This window comes from Cervus elaphus, chromosome 17 (genome assembly GCF_910594005.1).
Source record: "Cervus elaphus chromosome 17, mCerEla1.1, whole genome shotgun sequence".
In the NCBI taxonomy this organism is placed as follows: Eukaryota; Metazoa; Chordata; class Mammalia; order Artiodactyla; family Cervidae; genus Cervus; species Cervus elaphus.
The window spans coordinates 2438956-2458056 of NC_057831.1; the positions used below are offsets into that span (position 1 = coordinate 2438956).

The 19101-nt window shown below is 44.3% G+C and overlaps 1 protein-coding gene and 1 long non-coding RNA gene across 3 annotated transcripts in view; one reads left to right on the forward strand and one right to left on the reverse strand.

The window, feature by feature from the left end:
* MARCHF1 (membrane associated ring-CH-type finger 1) overlaps positions 1-19101 on the forward strand; it is a 1121888-nt gene that overhangs the window by 1094910 nt on the left and 7877 nt on the right. For both annotated transcript variants that reach the window (XM_043870936.1, XM_043870937.1), the window contains one exon: positions 14671-14818. In XM_043870936.1, the coding sequence (XP_043726871.1) occupies positions 14671-14818 (148 nt within the window). The remainder of the gene's footprint in view (positions 1-14670; positions 14819-19101) is intronic.
* Positions 1917-18274, reverse strand: LOC122673301. Its single transcript, XR_006334661.1, has 3 exons — positions 18264-18274; positions 11650-11652; positions 1917-2036 (listed from the first exon to the last, which is right to left on the reverse strand). It is a non-coding gene; the product is annotated as an uncharacterized LOC122673301 (long non-coding RNA).

The following is a 19101-nucleotide window of genomic DNA, read 5'->3' on the forward strand; positions in this document are numbered from 1 at the left end:
GCAGTGCATGAGATCTTTTCAAATTACTGTTTTCTCCAGATATATGCCCAGGAGTGGGATTGCTGGATCCCATAGTAGCTCTATTTTTAGTTTTCCGAAGAAACTCCATATGTTCTCCATTGTACCTGCTCTAGGTACCATTCGTATCACGACTTTACAGGTAAGGGAATGGAAGGGCAGAGGATTACACTAGCCCAGCCCAAGGCACACAGCTCTTAGTGGCAGAGCCCTCATTTCTAGCAGGCATATATGCAACCCCTGACGGAATATTCTCTTAGTGATGGAGTCAGCAGGCCTGGTGTGTATGCTGGAATTTATCTTAACAAAGGATTCTGCTTGAGAGTCGAGGCTGAAAACTACTTCTTATAAAAATTCCCAGATCTGAATAATCTGATTAGTCCCTCTATGTCCAGGTAATAGCCATTGCTCAGTAGTTCCACATACCAAAGGTGGTGCAAATGAAGCCATTTATCCTGTGTTCCCGAGTGTTTCTCTTCTTTATATTAAGGCTGCCACTAGCACGCAGTGCCATCTTTCCTGACCTGAATGTCAGTAACTACTTCCCCCAACTCCAAATCAACATGTGCTCCAACTGTCCTACAATGGGAGCTGTCGATCCCATAATTACATTTCAGCAGAGACTTTCCAGGTCTAGTGCCTATGGTCCAACCTCACTGTCTCTGCATGCAAGTGCTTTGGCTGTGGGCCCCATGCCCTGCTGCGGTGTGAGGCCATTTCCTCTTAAATGCATATAATATGTATAATAACCCTTCAGGGAAGGATGGACTGACAGACTGAGTTTGATATATGTATACTACTATCTATAAAATAAGTAACAATGAGAAATGACTGTATACCATAGGGGACTCTGCTCTGTGGTGACCTAAATGGGAAGGAAATCCAAAAAAGAGGGGATATATGTGTACATAGAGCTGATTCACTTTGTTGTACAACAGAAACTAACACTATATTGTAAAGCAACTATACTCCAACAGAAAACAAAATAATAAAAAGAAGAAATGTATAATACTACTTCACATGGAGCTGATAGCTTACAGTGAACAATGTCGGATCCATGGTCACTGAAGAAGATTTAGCTTCGGGACCAGGGGCCAGCCTTGATCACTCAAGAGCTTTTGTGTAGCAGAGTTTTAAAGTAAGAGAAGGGACAAAGAAAGCCTCTGACACAGACATCAGAAGGCGGACAGAGAGTGCCCCCCTAGCTTGTTTTATCAAGGCCTTATATACTTTTTCAGAGCCACTCCTACAAGATACATCTTAAATTAACAAGACAAGGATGAACAATAGAAAGATCTGACCAGACCCACTCCCATAATATACATTTTAAGATGACAGGATTAGCCAGAAGGTTCTTGTTAAGGAGAAACATATCCTTAAGCAAGATACACTGTTATATTGACGAAGACACAGCAATGTAGAAAAGAACGTTTGTCCTTTCCTCCTTGAGAGCTCCAGACCCCTTTCTCCTTCTCAAGAACTCTGGACTTCTTATCAACCTACCTAGGAACTGACTCTCTCATCCCCCCTTTTCTTTTAGAATTATATTGCCAAGGGAAAGGGTGTCATTTTCATTCCACAACTACTTGGGGGCCCCAAGTAATAGTTGGAGGAATCTGTGGCACTCATAGGAGCCTGGACAACCATTGGTAACTTAAAAGCTTTCAGTTAGAAACAAACCCCATTTTACAGTTACAGATGTAAGGCAAAATAGTCATTAAGCCAAGTTAAAACCTAATCAAAATTAAAAGTTACATTATGTCCATAGTTATATCAGTCCATCTTAGCATTGTCAGATGTCATCACAGAGTTGAGGAAAGTCTTTTCCTTGAAGCAGAGAAACCCACCATGGGAAGTCTTCACCTGGTGAGTGCCCTGCAGATCCAGCAATTATGTTGATTGTGGAATGCGGCGTAGGAAGGAGCCCAGGACAGGAAGGTGTTTTCTTGAGGGTCAAACAGCAGACTCAAGACTTTTGGGGTCAGCAGAAGCAAGCCCACATAGATTCTCAGACCCATCTCCATTCCTGGCTCAAACAGCGGCTTCTTTGACTCAAAGGCTGGGTCAGGAGTTAACCTCACAATAATGTCTGTTGAAAAGCTAAAAGCTGAGTCAGATAGTTAATTTTAAGGCTTCAGGATCTATGACAATGCTGCTGCTAAGTCACTTCAGTTGTGTCTATGACAATATTTGTGCACAAAAACAGTCTGTCATAGAGACAGTCCCTTCTTCTTAGGGGCAGTTGGAACCCTCATTAAAGCTATGAGTAGAACTGTAAACCAACTGCCATGTGTTTCTTGGGTTAGCTTACATGGATGTCTTTTAATAACATCATTAGCCTTTTCAACTTTTTCTGAAGATTGGGGTCTCCAGGAACAGTATGATATTCTAATCCTAGAGTTTTTGACACCCCTTGAGTTACAGCAGCTTTAAAGATGGAGTCATTGTCACTTTGAACTTTAGAGTTTAAGATCCCACTTACATCATGAGAAGTCACTACAGTAAAATTTCACCTATTAGTAAACTTATGACCTTTAGGCATTAGTAAAACAATAGTAACAATTACCCTTAAGTAATGTGGCCATAGCCTTTTTTCAGCAACAAACTAAATTCTGATCCTGTGGGCAAACTCAAAGTTGGAGCCTGTAAGAGAGCAGGTTAAGAGCCTTAAAAGTCTTTTAAGTCTCTAGGGGCCAAATCAGCTTGTCGGTTTGGGCCTACTGAGGCTCAGTTATAAGTTTATATAAAGACTGGGCAAGTTCTCCATAACCTGGAATCCCAATGCAGCAATAGCCTGTAATGCCCAAGAATTCTTTCAGTTGTCTTAAAGTCATATTTGGTTCGTTTAGGAATCCTCCGACAATAAAGTATAAGGATTAGACACTTATTATTCATATATCTTGAACAAGTCTCCATTTATCATTTGACTTTTTTACACCCAAAATAGGAGTGTTGTATGGACTGTTACAGGGAATTAATAGCCTCTGCTCCTTTAAATTCTCAGTGATGGGTTTTAACCCTTCCTTAACACCTCAGGCTTTAATGGATACTGCTTTTGATGTGAAAATAGGTGAGGGTCTTTGAGCTTGATAAGGACAAGAACAGCATTTTGTTCTCAACCCACAGTTTTTCCATTAGCCCACACTTTAGGATTTACATTTTGTTCATTTAATGGGAGAGAAAGAACAGGCTCCATATTCATGAAAGCAGTCCTGGACCTTGCTCAGTATATCCCTCCCCAGAAGGGGTGAGGGAGACTCCACCACAATCAGAAACTCTTGAGAAAACAACACAGAGCCCCAGTTGCAGCTTAAAGGATGACTGAAATAATAATGTTTGGCTCATCCAGACAGTCTCATTATGGTAATAGATCGGGAAGAAAGCAGGCCAGGGGCTTCAGTGAGCACAGAGAAAGTTGCCCCAGTGTCCAAAAGAAATAGACTGATTGACACCCCCACAGTTATTAATACCCGGGTTTCCTCAGGTGTAATTAGAATGGGAGCTTGTGTGGGGACCCCCAGGTACCTTCAATCCAGATTGTCTTGAGAGTCTGACCCCTGGGGCCTACACATCGGAGGGCAGTCTCTTCTCCAGTGTGGTCCTTGGCAGACCAGACCTGGGCAGCTTAGATGCCTGAGGGCAATCCTGCTTGAGATGCCCCTCCTTTCCGCAGTAATGATAAGTCCATCCTTTTTCACCTGGGCTCCTCCAGGCACTTTTCCTCAGGCTGTTTCAGAGCAGATCTAACAGCCATTGTTGGGGGTTCGGTCTTTTGCCTGCTTCTTTTTAGCCTCTTATTTTGCTCTTTATATTCTCTACCATAATATACCATCTGAGCCAGCTGTAACACTTTTTCTAAAGACTGATTTGGTCCTTTATAACTTATGGTGGATATCTGGAACTGATTGAGAAATCTATCTTTTAAGACCATTCCTCCTTCTGCACTTTCAAGATCAACATCAGTAAATTTGTGGACACCCTCCCACAGTCTATCTGGGAATTTACCATGAGCTTCCTTCTGCCCCTGTTCTATATCAGCCAACTTAGCATAGTCTAAAGTCTTAGTGTGTGCTTGCTTAAGTTCTTCAAGAATACATCCAGCAAAGCGGCTCTGTTATTGGAACCACTTGGTTCCCAGTAGGAAGGAGGGTTATTTGTGTTCCCTCTTTCCCCTTGTCTCATGTTCAGGTCATTCATCTCAAAAAGTAGTAGCTTCCCCCAAAACTCAAGTTTTTGAGTCAGGAGTCAGTGTCTGTTCCAAGACATACATTGCATCTCACCAAGTAAGGTCATAAGATAAAGTTAGTCCTGTAAAGTCTTCTATGTACTTTTTGGATCCTCTAAATAGTCCCAACTGCAATTGTGACTGTTTGAAATTCTACCAAGACTGAGGCAACCCCTCCTAGAAGGGTGTCCTGATTCTCAGCCTGTTCAGTTAGGACCCCCAGATATAGAGGCAAAGTAAGAGAATAGGAGGGAGCTAAATGTTTCACACCCATATCTGTACCCTTAGGACATAAGTCTGGCATGTCTCACAGAGAGATAAAGAATGATTCAAAAGGCACTTCTATCCATTTCCCTTATTTTCTACAGACCCGGTCTAGTTGTAAAACAGTAATAATTGAGATCCTTCAATTGGCCAGCAGTCCCCGTCTTCTAAAGGATACTGTGGCCATTCAGTATTACAAAAGAAGATCAGGAATGTCTTTTTAAACACTGGGTATCAAACTTGTCCCAGCATTTTTTTAAAAAAATATATATTTTAAAGGAGTAGCTTTGGAACTGCTAGCTCCCATCTGTAAGAGAGAAAAAAGTGGCATCCACAGCTGTGGCTTTTTTCCACCTGAAGTTTCCTTCCCTGCTCTAGATGGGGGTGTAGACAGACTCTCCACCGAAGCTTTCCTTCCCTGGTCAGACTTAGTCTATCCCTTACCGATGCAAGCTCCATGCTCATCCCTCCCGGTTCTACCACCGAGGTGGGGTGGAGATGCACCAGGGACAGACCTGATGGCATCCCAGATTGATTTAGTTCCTTACCATCAACACCTTTGTTTGATTTCCCCCGTTCCTCTGATGCCACCCGGGGTGGAGCAGGCTAGCTTTTCGGAATGTTTCCCGAGTCAGTGCTATGAGGGGGAGCATCCATCTTACCTGTGCCCATGCACATTCCTGGGTACAGTCCTGACTGCAGTAGAAATGGTGAGTCACAAAGGGATGAACAACAACCAAAATGTCTCTTCTGACTGTCACCACACCAGTATATGTGATAGCAAAAGAGGTTGTGGAGGGTTCATCAGTGAGGAAAAAGTGATTTTTGTCCTCAAGCTACTAGGGCCAATCCTTCCAGTTCATTTCCACAGCTTCACAAAAGAAATATCTAAGCAGTTGAGACAGAAGCCATCAGAGAGCCTCCTCTGGTCTGCTAAGAGCTAGCACTACCAAAGGAAGAAGCTCATTGCACTTCCAATCAGACCAGATCCTGCAATTCCTGATCTGTGTCCTCAAAAGCCTCATGGTCACCAGCAATGCTTCTACCCACATAGATCAGAGGCATAGCTGTGACAAACACTCACTTTCAGGTCTCTGGCCCCTGAGACAGGCAGTCAGAGAGTGACCTCTAGCCTGAGACATGTTCCTGGAGCTAGAGTTTTGCCTCAATCCCGAACAAGCTCCTGTAACTTTATAGCAAGCCTTGCCTGGTCTAGCAAGGCTAAGTGCTCCCATACAGGGTGTCTAAGTAAAAGTACACAGTAACAGCATAGATCACAAGACCCTTGAAAGTCTATGATTCGGCAGATTATCTTAGTAGTTCTAATTCCCCAGGCAATTACAAAGTGGTCAAAGAGACCAGGAAAATGTGACCGAGAAGGGGAAGTTCGGTCCACATGCTTTGCCCATCTCTGGCTGATCCCCTCGGAGGGACACTGGGTATCTCTTGGCATTGGCAGGTCAGCATAAAGCCCCGACAAGGCACCTCTTTTCGGAGGCTGCCTTCAGTCATTTCAAGGACTGTGAAACCACAGAGCAGGGCTCATCACTTGCTTTGCGTAGGATGTGTCATTCATTCACACAAGCACACTGTAGAGTTAGTAAAGTAAGGCAGAAAACATGAATACTGCAAAAGCAGAGAGGCTAGAGTCCTGAGTGATCTTACCTTGTCCTGAAGATCCCAGACGAGCCCCCCAAGATGATAGTTTACAGTGAACGACGTTAGATTCGTGATCTCAGAAGAAGAAGATTTAGCTTCGGGACCAGGGACCAGGTTTGATGACTCAAGAGCTTTTGTGTAGCAGAGTTTTATTAAAGTAAGAGAAGGGACAAAGAAAGCCTCTGACACAGACATCAGAAGGGGGATAGAGAACACCCTCCTAGCTAATCTTATCAAGGCCTTATATACTTTTTCAGACCTACTCCCACAACATACATCTTAAATTAACAAGATTAGGATGAGCAATAGAAAGATCTGACCAGATCCACTCCCATAATATACATTTTTAAGATGACAGGATTAGTCAGAAGATTCTTGTTAAGGAGAAACATATCCTTGAGCAAGATACACTGTTATATTGACTAAGACAAAGCAATGTAGAAAAGAACGTTTGTCCTTTTCTCCTTGAGAGCTCCAGACCCCTTTCTCCTTCTCAAGAGCTCCAGACACCCTTTTCCTTCTCGGGAACGCTGGACTTCTTATCAACCTACCTAGGAATTGACTCTCTCATGAGTATGCATGAAAGATCAGTCAGTATAGTGACTCAGTCATGTCCGGCTCTTTGTGACCCCATGGACTACAGCACACCAGACTTCCCTGTCCATCACCAACTCCTGAAGCTTCTCAAACTCATGTCCATTGAGTTGGTGATTCCATCCAACCATCTCATCCTCTGTCATCCCCTTCTCCTCCTGCCTTCAATTTTTGCCAGCATCAGGGTCTTTTCCAATGAGTCAGTTCTTCGCATGAAATGGCCAAAGTATTGGACTTTCAGCTTCAGCATCAGTCCTTCGAATGAATATTCAGGACTGATTTCCTTCAGGGTTGACTGGTTTAATCTCCTTGCAGTCCAAGGGACTCTCAAGAGTCTTCTCCAACACCACCATTCAAAAGCATCAATTCTTTGGTACTCAGCTTTCTTTATAATCCAACTCTCACATCCATACATGACCACTGGAAAAACCATAGCTTTGACTAGATGGACCTTTGTCAGCAAGGTAATGTCTCTGCTTTTTAATATGCTATCTAGGTTGGTCATAACTTTTCTTCCAAGGAGCAAGCCTCTATTGATTTCATGGCTGCAGTCACCATCTGCAGTAATTTTGGAGCCCAAGAAAATAACGTCTGTCACTGTTTCCATTGTTTCCCCATCTATTTGACACGAAGAGATGGGACTGGATGCCATGCTCTTCATTTTTTGAATGTTGAGTTTTAAGCCAACTTTTTCACTTTCCTCTTTCATCAAGGGTCTCTTTAGTTCTTCACTTTCTGCCATAAGGGTGGTGTCATCTGCGTACCTGAGGTTATTGATACTTCTCCCGGCAATCTTGATTCCAGCTCGTGCTTCATCCAGCCTAGCATTTCTCATGATGTACTCTGCACATAAGTTAAATAAGCAGGGTGACAATAATACAGCCTTGATGGACTCTTTTCCCAGTTTGGAATAAGTCTGTTGTTCTGTGTCCAGTTCTAATAGTTGTTTCTTGACCTGCATACAGATTTCTCAGGAGGCGGGTCAGGTGGTCTGGTATTCGCAACTCTTGAAGAATTTTCAACAGTTTGTTGTGATCTACACAGTCAAAGGCTTTGGCATAATCAATAAAGCAGAAGTAGATGTTTTTCTGGAATTCTCTTGCCTATGATCCAGCGGATGTTGGCAATTTGATCTCTGGTTCCTCTGCCTTTTCTAAATCCTGCTTGAACATCTGGAAGCTCACAGTTCACATACTGCTGAAGCCTGGCTTGGAGAATTTTGAGCATTCCTTTGCTAGCGTGTGAGATTAGTGCAATTGTGGGCTAGTTTGAACATTCTTTGCCATTGCCCTTCTTTGGGACTGGAATGGAAACTGATCTTTTCCAGGTCAGTGACCCCAAGGAACAGTGACCCCACAAGAAACTGACCCAGACTTGCGTGCGAGTGTGCAGGAGTCTCTGGAGGAGGCATGGGTTCCCTGTGGCCTGCTGCAGGGTTGGGGTCGCTGCGTGTGCCAGTGTGTGCACAGGACCTTTTGAAGGAGGTCGCCATTATCTTCATTACCTCCAGCATAGTTTGGTCTCAGATCAAACACAGCCCCACTCATCAACAGAAAATCGGATTAAAGATTTGCAGAACATGTGCCTGCCCATCAGAACAAGACCCAGTTTCCCCCTCAGTCAGTCTCTCCCATCAGGAAGCTTTCATAAGCCTCTTATCCTTCTCCAGCAGAGGGCAGACAGAATGAAAACCACAATCGCAGAATCACCTGAAGCCCAGGTGAAACACCATATGTGAATATTTCATTTCTAATGGTAAAAGATAAACTGGGGCTTATTTAAAGATTTAAGAATTCATTTGAACAACATTTCATCTGAATTGGGCAACGCTGCACTGGAAGTGGTTAGGAGACGCCACCCACAGGAGCTGCAGAAGAAAGTGCAGAAGCCAAGCAAGAAGATTAGGGGTGGCTCATGATTAAAGCCTAGTTGGCTGATTGGGATTAGTTGTCCTTAAGTTTCTATTTTCCAACCTTGAGGCATTTAAAGGCTTAGATTTTGGTTTGTTTACTTGGGCACTGGGGCACTGAACCACCTCAGCCAAATGGCCTCCTTCTTTGATTAATGTAGCAGTGACCAAGTTCCACGCTGGTGGTGATGCATCTGAAGAATCTCTTTAAAAAACACTAGCCGTGGATAAACAAGAAGGTCCTACTATATAGCACCGAACCATATTCAGCAGCCTATGAGAAACCATAATAGAAAAGAATATTTTTAAAAGAATAAGTATGTGTGTGCATAACTGACTCACTTTGCTATATAACAGATATTAACACAACATTGTAAATCAGCTATACTTCAATTTTTTTAAAAAAAACAACCAATAATTTTTAAAAGAACCACTGTCTTAGACCAAGGGGGCCTCTAGGAATCTGGTCAGTCTTTCAGCCCCAGACTCCCTCCTGTTCCAGGCTGGCTGGCACAATGAGTCACACGGGTGTGCTGGTGGTGGTGCTTGCTTGTCAAGTTGCCTCCGACTCTTTTACCACCCGTGGACTGTAGTCTGCCAGGCTCCTCTGTCCATGGGATTTCCCAGGCAAGAATACTGACGTTGATTGCCATTTCCTTTCCAAGGGATCTTCCTGGCCCAGGGATTGAACTCGCATCTCCTTCATTGGCAGGCAGGTTGTTTACCTACCACTGAGCCAGGAGGGAGGGCCATTGGGCCTGTAGATAACGTAACAAACTAAACCTGCTGTTCCAAATATTATTTTCATTCATGTTATCACCATAACATGATAAGCAGGGTTGGGAATTTTTAAAGGGCTAAAATGTGCCTTTGCATTTAGTCTGGGTTGCTGAAATAACCGAGAAGAGAATGCCAGCCGCTGGTGGGGACTCTGGAATCTCTGGGACCCTGGAAAATCACCTTGGAACCAGGAGCTTGGTGGGCCGACGCCCTCTGGTGGTGGCTTTTGCTTTATCATGACACAGACGCTGAAATTCTGGCTCCTTTAGGAAACTCCCTTAGGAAACTTGGAAGCTAGGAACTTGGAACTTAGGAACTTGGAAGCTTAGGAAACTAGGAAGCTCCCTTAGGAAACTTGAAAAAAGCAGTGGGGCTGAGTCAAGGACGAAAAAAAAAAAAATGGACACCCATCTCGTGTGTGTTGATATCATACAAATAAGCTGCCCTTATTTTTCACTGGTACAAAAATTTTAAAAACACTCTTACTAGGCAGTGTTTGTTGTTGTTGTTTTAAATTTATATATTAGGACAGGCTGAAAATACAAGTAATTTAAATTAGAAAACGCTCAGTTTCATCTCGCTAAAACAAACGGAGAATTTTACAGAAACCGTGTCTGCACCAATTTAGACTCCAATTTGGAAATCTTTTCAGAATAACCTAATTGTGCATTTCTAAGTTGAATAAAGGAGTTCTGTTCAATTCCTCCTGTCTTTGAAGGCTCTGGCTAAGGGACCAAAGGCTAAGGACAGTAAAACAAGAGCCAGAGACCCATGGATCCTATAAAGGGAAGCGAGGTCTGAGGCGCTAGGACTGTGCAGCTGGTTTTGCAGTGAAGTAAAGTGCATGGACCGAGGAGGGCGGGGACTTGCCGGGAAAGAGCCCTGGGCACTCGAGCGAATATGCGGGCTCCCCTCCCGCCTTCCTGTTTCTGGTCCCTTCCACCAGCTCCCCTGAGACCCCCTGGAGAGACGCATCTCCTTAAAGCAGCACCTAGAGGGCGCCTCCTAATCTTCCAGGGTGGGGCGGGGACGTGGGTCCCGCACAGGGCACGTGCCTGTGGGCATAAGCACACATTATTTTATTAAATTGGAAGGGGAGCTCTGATGCTCTGTGCATTTGTGCATATAGTCCTTTGCTGTCAAATCTTTTGTGAACTGGTATTGAATTTCAGCTTCTTAAATAATAAGTTAGTATTTGCCCTTTCATGACAAGTTTGTTAACATAAGATTTATATCCTTGCCTTCTTGGTCCACTTCTCACTGTGGCGCCTTGCAAAATATATTCAGTCTTTAAACTTGAAAATTCAAAGATGTGGATGGATGAACATTTCAAGAAATGGTTTAAATTTTGTTGACGCCGCGTGCGGGGTGCCACATGCAGTGACGTGACCGTCCAGAAGAGGGCGCCGCGGTATCGCGTTTAGCCGTGTGCTGTGGGGGATTCCTGGGCGGCCCCTGTGAGGATTTATAAAGGAAAGTTCAACAGCAACGTCTGATGGTCCTTTTACGCTCCACTTCTCCTTAAAACGCTGCTGCGATTAGGAAGTGACAGCTTCAGAACTACTATTGTCTAGAACTAAAAGGAGTTTGGTTGATACCTGTCAGCCCTCTGATATTTTTCTATTGAGGTTGATGAGTTTTAAAGAATGTTTCAACCACTTCATCAAAACGCTCTTTAGATTAAAAAAAGACCCAGTTTTTAAGCGCTTCCCCGCCCAAGCCAACTTTACAAGGGAGGGTTGATTTGTTATGAATATTTTGTTACTGAAGGTATTGTAACACTTAGAACCTTTAGGAAATTTGAACATGTAAAGCTGCCCTTGTGCACCATCCTGCACTTTTTATCTTTTTATATTAAATACTGAGGTAATCTAAGAAATAGTTACTAAATCACTAAATGCTGTTGCCAAATGAATAATGTTCTAGTCCATAATCACAGAGTATTTAGACTAATATCACAATAAATAAATACAATAACACAGTGAAATTTCAAAAACAATCTTTCACATCTGTGATGTGAAGTTGTGATAAAAACCCCTGAAATCTTCTCATTTCAATGTTGATTAATTAAAAATAGATTCTATAGATAGATTGAAGCGTTTGGTTTTCCCCTAGTTTCATTACAAAGATTTCTCCGTTACTTACTTAGAATAATAGAGAAAATATAGTTTGATGAGAAGGAGTCCAAGATTAGGTTAACCGGCTCTAACAGACCCTGAATGGGAAATGCTGTGATGACTAACTGGCCAGTAAGACAGGAATGGGCTTCCGGGTGGCTGATGGTAAAGACTCTGCCTGTGATGTAGAAGACTTCAGTTCAGTCCCGGGCTTGGGAAGATTCCCCTGGAGAAGGAAATGGCAACTCACTCCAGTATTCTTGCCTGAAAAATCCCATAGGCAGAAGAACCTGGCGGGCTACAGTTCACATGTTCACAAACGTGTGGTCATATGACACTAATGTTCATACTGGTAGGGAAGTCAGGAGGTTTCATTTCCTTCTATCAGGAATTGCCCTTGACAGTGAGGAGCAGGGTCCTGAGAAGCAGTGGCTCAGACAGGACTTTAGTTCCCTCACATATGCATGGCGGCCAGAGGTGAGCTGTGGCTGATGGGCTGAGGTCTCTCTTAATTCTCAAGATTTTTCCTCAAGGTTGCAAGATGACTATTAGGACTTCTACCATTAATTGGGAATTCCAGGCAGCAAAGAAAAGAAAATGAAGGAGAAAGGGGCAATTCCTGTGTCAGGAGGGTAAAAACTCAGCATCCCAGTAGATAGCCACTCACATCTCACTCGTAGGAAAGAGTCCATGTCACCTTTGTCAGGAAGGTGGGAAAGCAGCTTTACCTGGCACGGTGCCAGACCTCACAGCTTAGTCTGTTAGTGAGGGAAAGGAGAAGATCGTGTCTCACCACCCGTCTCTGCCTCTGAGGGGGATGAGGCACCTGGGCCTGGAGAGATTGAGGCTCACTCGTGTCTCAGAGCTGGTGGCAGATTCAGGCCTTTATGGGGCTTTATGACGTGTGAGGTGGGCTGGGCAAGGAGTGGGACTGTGAAGGTCTAAGGATTCTGCTTTAGCAAGAACATAATAAATAAAAGATGTAAAGACTCATAGCAGCACTATTTGCAATAGCCAAGATATGGAAACAACGTAAATGGCCATCTGCAGACGGATGGATAAAGATGTGACATAAATATACACATAGATACATATGTGGAAGTATTCTGTATACATGGAATACTACTCAGTCATAAAAAGAGTGCAATAACGCCATTTGCAGTAACACACATGGAACTAGAAATTATCATACTAAGTGAAGTCAGAGAAAGATAAATACCATATGATACCACTTATATGTGGTATCTAAAATATGATACAAATGAACTTCTTTACAAACAGCAATAGACTCATAGACATAGAAATTAATTTCATAGTTACCAAAGAGGAAAGAGGAAGAGGGAATAAATTAGGAGTTTGGGAGTAACATATACACACTACTATATATACAATAAATAATCAACAAGGACTTACTGTTGGGAAGCATAGGGAACTATACTCAGTATCTTGCAATAACCTATAATGGAGAGAATCTGAAAAAGAATATATATTAAATATATATAATTATATATATATGTATATATATGCCTGTAATGCAGAAGCTACATAGTAGCTAGTGGGAAGCTACTATGTAGTTTGCTTATACCTGAAACTAACACAACAATGTAAATCAACTACAATTTTTTTAAAAAAGAATGCAAACAATCATGAATTGCCGAAAAAAATTCATGATCTAGTAAGATCATAATGATTTGATTTTCCTATAGAAACATGTGAAGAAAAGTAAAGATCAAATCCTAACAATGTAATGAAGTGACACTGTAATTGTCAAGGCATTAAAATGTTGTTTGATAGTAAAAATTTCATCTGAAAGCCTGTTACTGCAGAATAACCCATGGACATGTTTCCTCATGCACGCCCTGACTTCCTTCCGGCTACACAGGGGCTGCCCGCCTCCTCTCGCCGACTAACACACGGCCCTGGGCTTTCTGAGGAGGGAGCCTCGGGCACAGCGACCGTGACAGAGGCGGCAGCTGAAGGCAAGACTGCGCCCAACGGGGCTGCCACTGACTCTCTTCTGTTGCCTGGAGGATAAAATGTGTCTTTTCGGAGGACAGTTGTGATACGCATTGACTCTTTCTCAGATAAAATTCGGCCATTCAAATACTTGGTAAATTTACACATTTAAGAATGCAACACTCACATGCATTAATATATGATATTTGTTTTTCTGTTTCTGACTTACTTCCCTTTGTATAATCTAGGTCCATGTCTCTACAAATGACCCAATTTTATTCCTTGGTACAGCTGAGTAATAATTTCATTGTATAGATGTACCACATCTTCTTTATCCATTCATCTGTCTGTGGACATTTAGGTTGCTTCCATGTCCTGGCTATTGTAAATAGTGCTGCAATGAACATCGGGGTGCATGTGGCATCTAGAAAAAGGGTACAGATGAACCTATTTGCAGGGCAGGAATAGAGACACAGACGTACAGAACGGAACTGTGGACATGGTGGAGGGTGGGGGTGGATGGGGAGACCAGAATTGACACATATACACTGCCTGTGTGAAATAGCTGGTGGGAGCTCAACTCAGTGCTCTGTGATGACCTAGGGGGGTGGGAGGAGCAGGGAAGGGGGAGAGAGGCCCCAGAGGGAGGGATCTATGTATACATATAACCTTCCCTGTGCAGCAGAAACTAACATTGTAAAGCAACTATACTCCGATTTAAAAAACAGAATGCAACCCTGTGTCAGGGTATGTATCAATCCAGGAGAGACTATGTATGACTGCTTATAACCTAGGGCCACAGAGAAGTAATATGTAGGAACCTGAGCCAAAATGTTTCTGAAAATTGTATAATATTAAAACTGTCCCCTTCATGTTACAGAAAAGGAAACTACAAGGAACTACCTATTTGCAGAATAAGAAAATATTTTTTTGTTTTTGTTTTACTATGTACTTTTTAAGTTATAACTCCACAGTTTATGACTGTAGTTCTTTTAAAACATGAAGATTTGCTTGAATATTGTAGTGTCATCTAAAATGGCAGCTATGTAACGCTTTCTCTCCATTTATGACCTAGGCCTGGGATATAAATGGGGAGCAAGATTTCCTGGCTGGAGACTCAACTGTGTGTAATTGGTTTGTGATTGCAGTGGGAGAAACTGCAGATGACCACCAGCGAAAGGAGGAAAATCTTCTGCTCGGTCACCTTCCACGTCATTGCCATCACCTGCGTGGTCTGGTCCTTGTACGTGTTGATAGATCGGACGGCAGAGGAGATCAAGCAGGGCAATGATAATGGTAAGGGTTTGTCTCCTTTCTCTCTGTGGCTTGAGTCCTGCGACATCACCCCCACACAGCAGAGCTGTCTCCCAGCAGCACCCCGCACCGGCAGCTGAGGCGCCTCCGGCTCCCTTAGCAATGAGCACTCTGACCGTAAAGTGCTGACCAAAGCGAGGTTTATCAAGTCCACCTTAGCGGGGCAGAAACCCACAGATGCCACACACCACTTTAAGCTATTCAGGAGCTGATGAAGATCAAGTTCTGCCCCATGTGAAAAGACAACTGTAAAAATAGAATGCTTTTTCCATTTATTTAACTCACTTTATTCATGGCTTCCTGTAACACATGAATAAAAGGGCAGTTAATACAGACTGTGTTACAGCCTATTAATTAGCACACTATAATCTTATAGAGTGCGTTAACACTACAGTTTGAAATTTTCACCACGCTAAGTTTGATAGTGCAGATGACACCACCCTTATGGCAGAGTGAAGAGGAACTAAAAAGCCTCTTGATGAAAGTGAAAGAGGAGAGTGAAAAAATTGGCTTAAAGCTCAACATTCAGAAAACTAAGATCATGGCATCTGGTCCCATCACCTCATGGGAGATAGATGGGGAGACAGTGGAAACAGTGTCAGACTTTATTTTCTTGGGCTCCAAAATCACTGCGGATGGTGATTGCAGCCATGAAATTAAAAGACGCTTACTCCTTGGAAGGAAAGTTATGACCAACCTAGACAGCATATTAAAAAGCAGAGACATTACTTTGCCAACAAAGGTCTTGTCTAGTCAAGGCTATAGTTTTTCCAGTGGTCATGTATGGATGTGAGAGTTGGACTGTGAAGAAAGCTGAGCGCCGAAAAATTGATGCTTTTGAACTGTGGTGTTGGAGAAGACTCTTGAGAGTCCCTTGGACTGCAAGGAGATCCAACCAGTCCATCCTAAAGGAGATCAATCCTTGATGTTCATTGGAGGGACTGATGCTGAAGCTGAAACTCCAATACTTTGGCCACCTCATTCAAAGAGCTGACTCATTGGAAAAGACCCTGATGCTGGGAGGGATTGGGGGCAGGAGGAGGAGGGGACAACAGAGGATGAGATGGCTGGATGGCATCACCGACTCGATGGGCATAAGTTTGAGTAAACTCCAGGAGTTGGTGATGGACAGGGAGGCCTGGCGTGCTGCGATTCGTGGGGTTGCAAAGAGTCGGACACGACTGAGTGACTGAACTGAACTGACTGAAGTTTGATAGTGAAGGGTGGTATCAAGTCTGAAGAAAGATGTTTTAATATCATTGCAGCATAGTCTAACATTTTAAATGGATAGGCCACTCAAAACCGGAGCAGAAATAACTTGCTTATCTTCACCTCTGAAGGGACCCAGTTCTGTTTCTCAACAGGCTCTGCTGGTTTTAGCCAGTAGCCTAAATCATAGCTGGTAAAACAATGAGGGAGACTCCCCAGCCTCCTCCAGGGGGAGATACATATATCTTATGTAAAACCAGGGGTGAATTTGGAAGGAGAAGGTGTTCAGATGATAGCACTGTAAGTTTGAGCCTCCTTCAAAATAAGAAGTGAAACAGAAAAAAATGAGAGGCAGTCAGAGTAGGAAGGAAGGAAGAGAAGAATCTTTAAAAGGAGAGGTTTCTTTCTTCTGTGTTTCTCTGTCTGGACCAAACGGGAGAAGGAGTCCCGTTCTTGTGCTCCTGGTGCTGGTTCTCATCAGAACAGGGCTGGGATCGAAAGGATCAGGACCCCAGAGCCCCCAGGAGGCGGTGTGTAGCTGGGAACTGGCAGGGCAGGGGGCGGGCAGGGGTGTGCTGGGTCAGAAGACAAGTTGGGGGATATTTTGTACATCAGTGTTAACTCATGTGTACACAATTTATATTCAACCATGTTGTTTAGAGCTGTATTGTTTCAGAGATGCCAGACTTTAAAATATCTATCACATCCCTACTAAGTTCCTTCAGAGTAGACCTTTTTTTGGTGTGTTTAGTCACTTCAGTTGTGACCGACTCTTTGGGACCCCATGGACTATACCCACCAGGCTCCTCTGCTCCTGGGATTCTCCAAGCAAGAATATTGGAGTGGGTTGCCGTTTCCTTCTCCAGGAGATCTTCCCAAACCAGAGATGGAACCTGTATCTCTTATGTTTCCTGCATTGGAAGGCACGTTCTCTACCACTACCACCACCTGGGAAGCTTCAGACATTTCTTTTAACTTTTCATTTTATATTGGGGATATACAGATGATTGACAATGTTATGATAGTTTCAGGTGGACAGAAAAGGTACTCAGCCATACATATACATGTATCCATTCTGCCCTAAATTCCCCTCCCACCCAGGTTGCCACAAAACACTGAACAGAGTTTCCTGTGATATACAGTGAGACCTTGTTGGTTATCCATTTTAAATGTAGCAGTGTGTACATGACCTTCCCAAACTCCCTAAGTATCCTTTCTCCCCATTGCTCCCCTCAGAGAAAATTTGTTTAAGCCCATGTCCTCTATGGTCGCCAGTACTGGCTCAAGCCAGGTGACAAAAAGCATGCTGCAAGCCCTGCGGTCGTCTGAATGTGCGAGAACAAAGAGACGCCCCGTTCCCTACATCCCCTCCCCGCCCCCAGCCTATGGCCTCAGGGATGGAGTGCTTCCTCACGAGCCAGAGGAGACCTGCAGCTGGACCGAATCTGGCCTGAAGTCTGACTCAGGGTCCCGGCGACGCCTTCTTCTCACCCAGTGGTCACCCCGCTTGGGTCTGCTGCCGCAGCCTGCAGGGCTCCCCCTGGGGTCCCCCAGCCACAAGGAAGGGGAAGGAGATGAAGGGCACCTCGGCCAGACAAAACAAGAGGACGACTCTCATGTCATCCACATGCAGATTGCTCAGAAGTTGTCTCCTAACTCATTTACTCAGTCCCTTCTGACACACATGAGCAGATAGCGTTTGTTTATTTCACATTGGATATGGCTGTTGGCTTCGGCTGTGAAACCCGTGACACGTGTCTCCTGTTTCTGTCCCTCTCGAGTCCTCCCGGGTGTCCTTATGTCCTCAGATGTTGTTTCTATGCTGGTAACGCCCTTCCCCTGATCACCAACCAGACATCTGACTGCTTCCCGGCCTCTCCATTTAAAGGTCTCCCAGGCACCCAGACTAGTGTGTCCAAACTCCTAACCCTTCCACCACTTCCCACTCTGACCACTCTGGCAAAGATATTGCTAATCCCCAGTAACAAAACGCAACCCAGCTTTCATTGCTGTCTCCTCCCCTTCACTTCCAGCTTTCATCAATCACCAAGTCCTCTTTATTTAGTCTGCCCCACAAGCCTCTGAAATCTATCAGTTTCTCTCCCTCCCCACTACCACCTATGTAGTTAACATCTCTTTTACTCCAAGACTGCAACTGCTCCTTGCGAGACTTTCTCTAGTTTGCCCACCTTCAACACACGTCCAGAAACATAATCACAGCAAGTTCAAAACATAAATCTGACCACATTCTGTCCCTGCTTATTCATGACTCTTAAAAAATATACCCTGGACTCTGGGAAGGAGCTATGCTGACCCCATGGCCCGGCCAAACCCAGTTGTGCTGAACACTGGTTCAGCCCGCAGACCTGCTTCCAGACCCTGTTCCACTTCTCTGTCTCGGGGACGTATTTCCTGCCAGCTTTCTGTGTCCACCCTGCACACCAACTCTCATGCTCACGTGTCATCACACACTTCCTTGTCCCTTAAGTTGACCTTAAATTTCACTGCTTCCCAGAAACCCAGATCAGCTCCCTGAGACAGAATAACTGCTACTACCGCAGCAACTCTCAAATGTGGTCCCCAGGCCTACAGCACGAAGGTCAGGAGTGCTTGCTAGAAGGGCAGACTCCTGCGTCTCTCCGCCCTGGACCTGTGACTCAGAGGTTCTGAGGGTGGAGCCCCGCAGGGCGGGTGCAGCCGGCACTGTCTGGGCACTGGGCACGCGTGCTCCTGCGCATCCTGTCCCACCCCACGTGGCCCATCGCATCCTGGGCCGCGTCTGCTCCACCACAAGGCGTCGAGCTGTATTCCCAGGGGTTTACGTGTAACTAGCCCTTACACGAGCCTCTTGTGCTCAGGCTGAGAGGCTCTGCCCCGCCAGGAGACTTGCCACACCTGTTGTGATTGCTCGCTTCGTTGTCTGAGTTTTGACGGGTCAGGCGTCTCTCTTGTTCACCAGCACATCCTAGGTGCTGAGCGCTGTATCTGGTACCCAGCAAGGGACCCAGTCAATGTAGGAGGGTGAGTTCTCCGTATGCAAGATTTTCTAGTTTTTT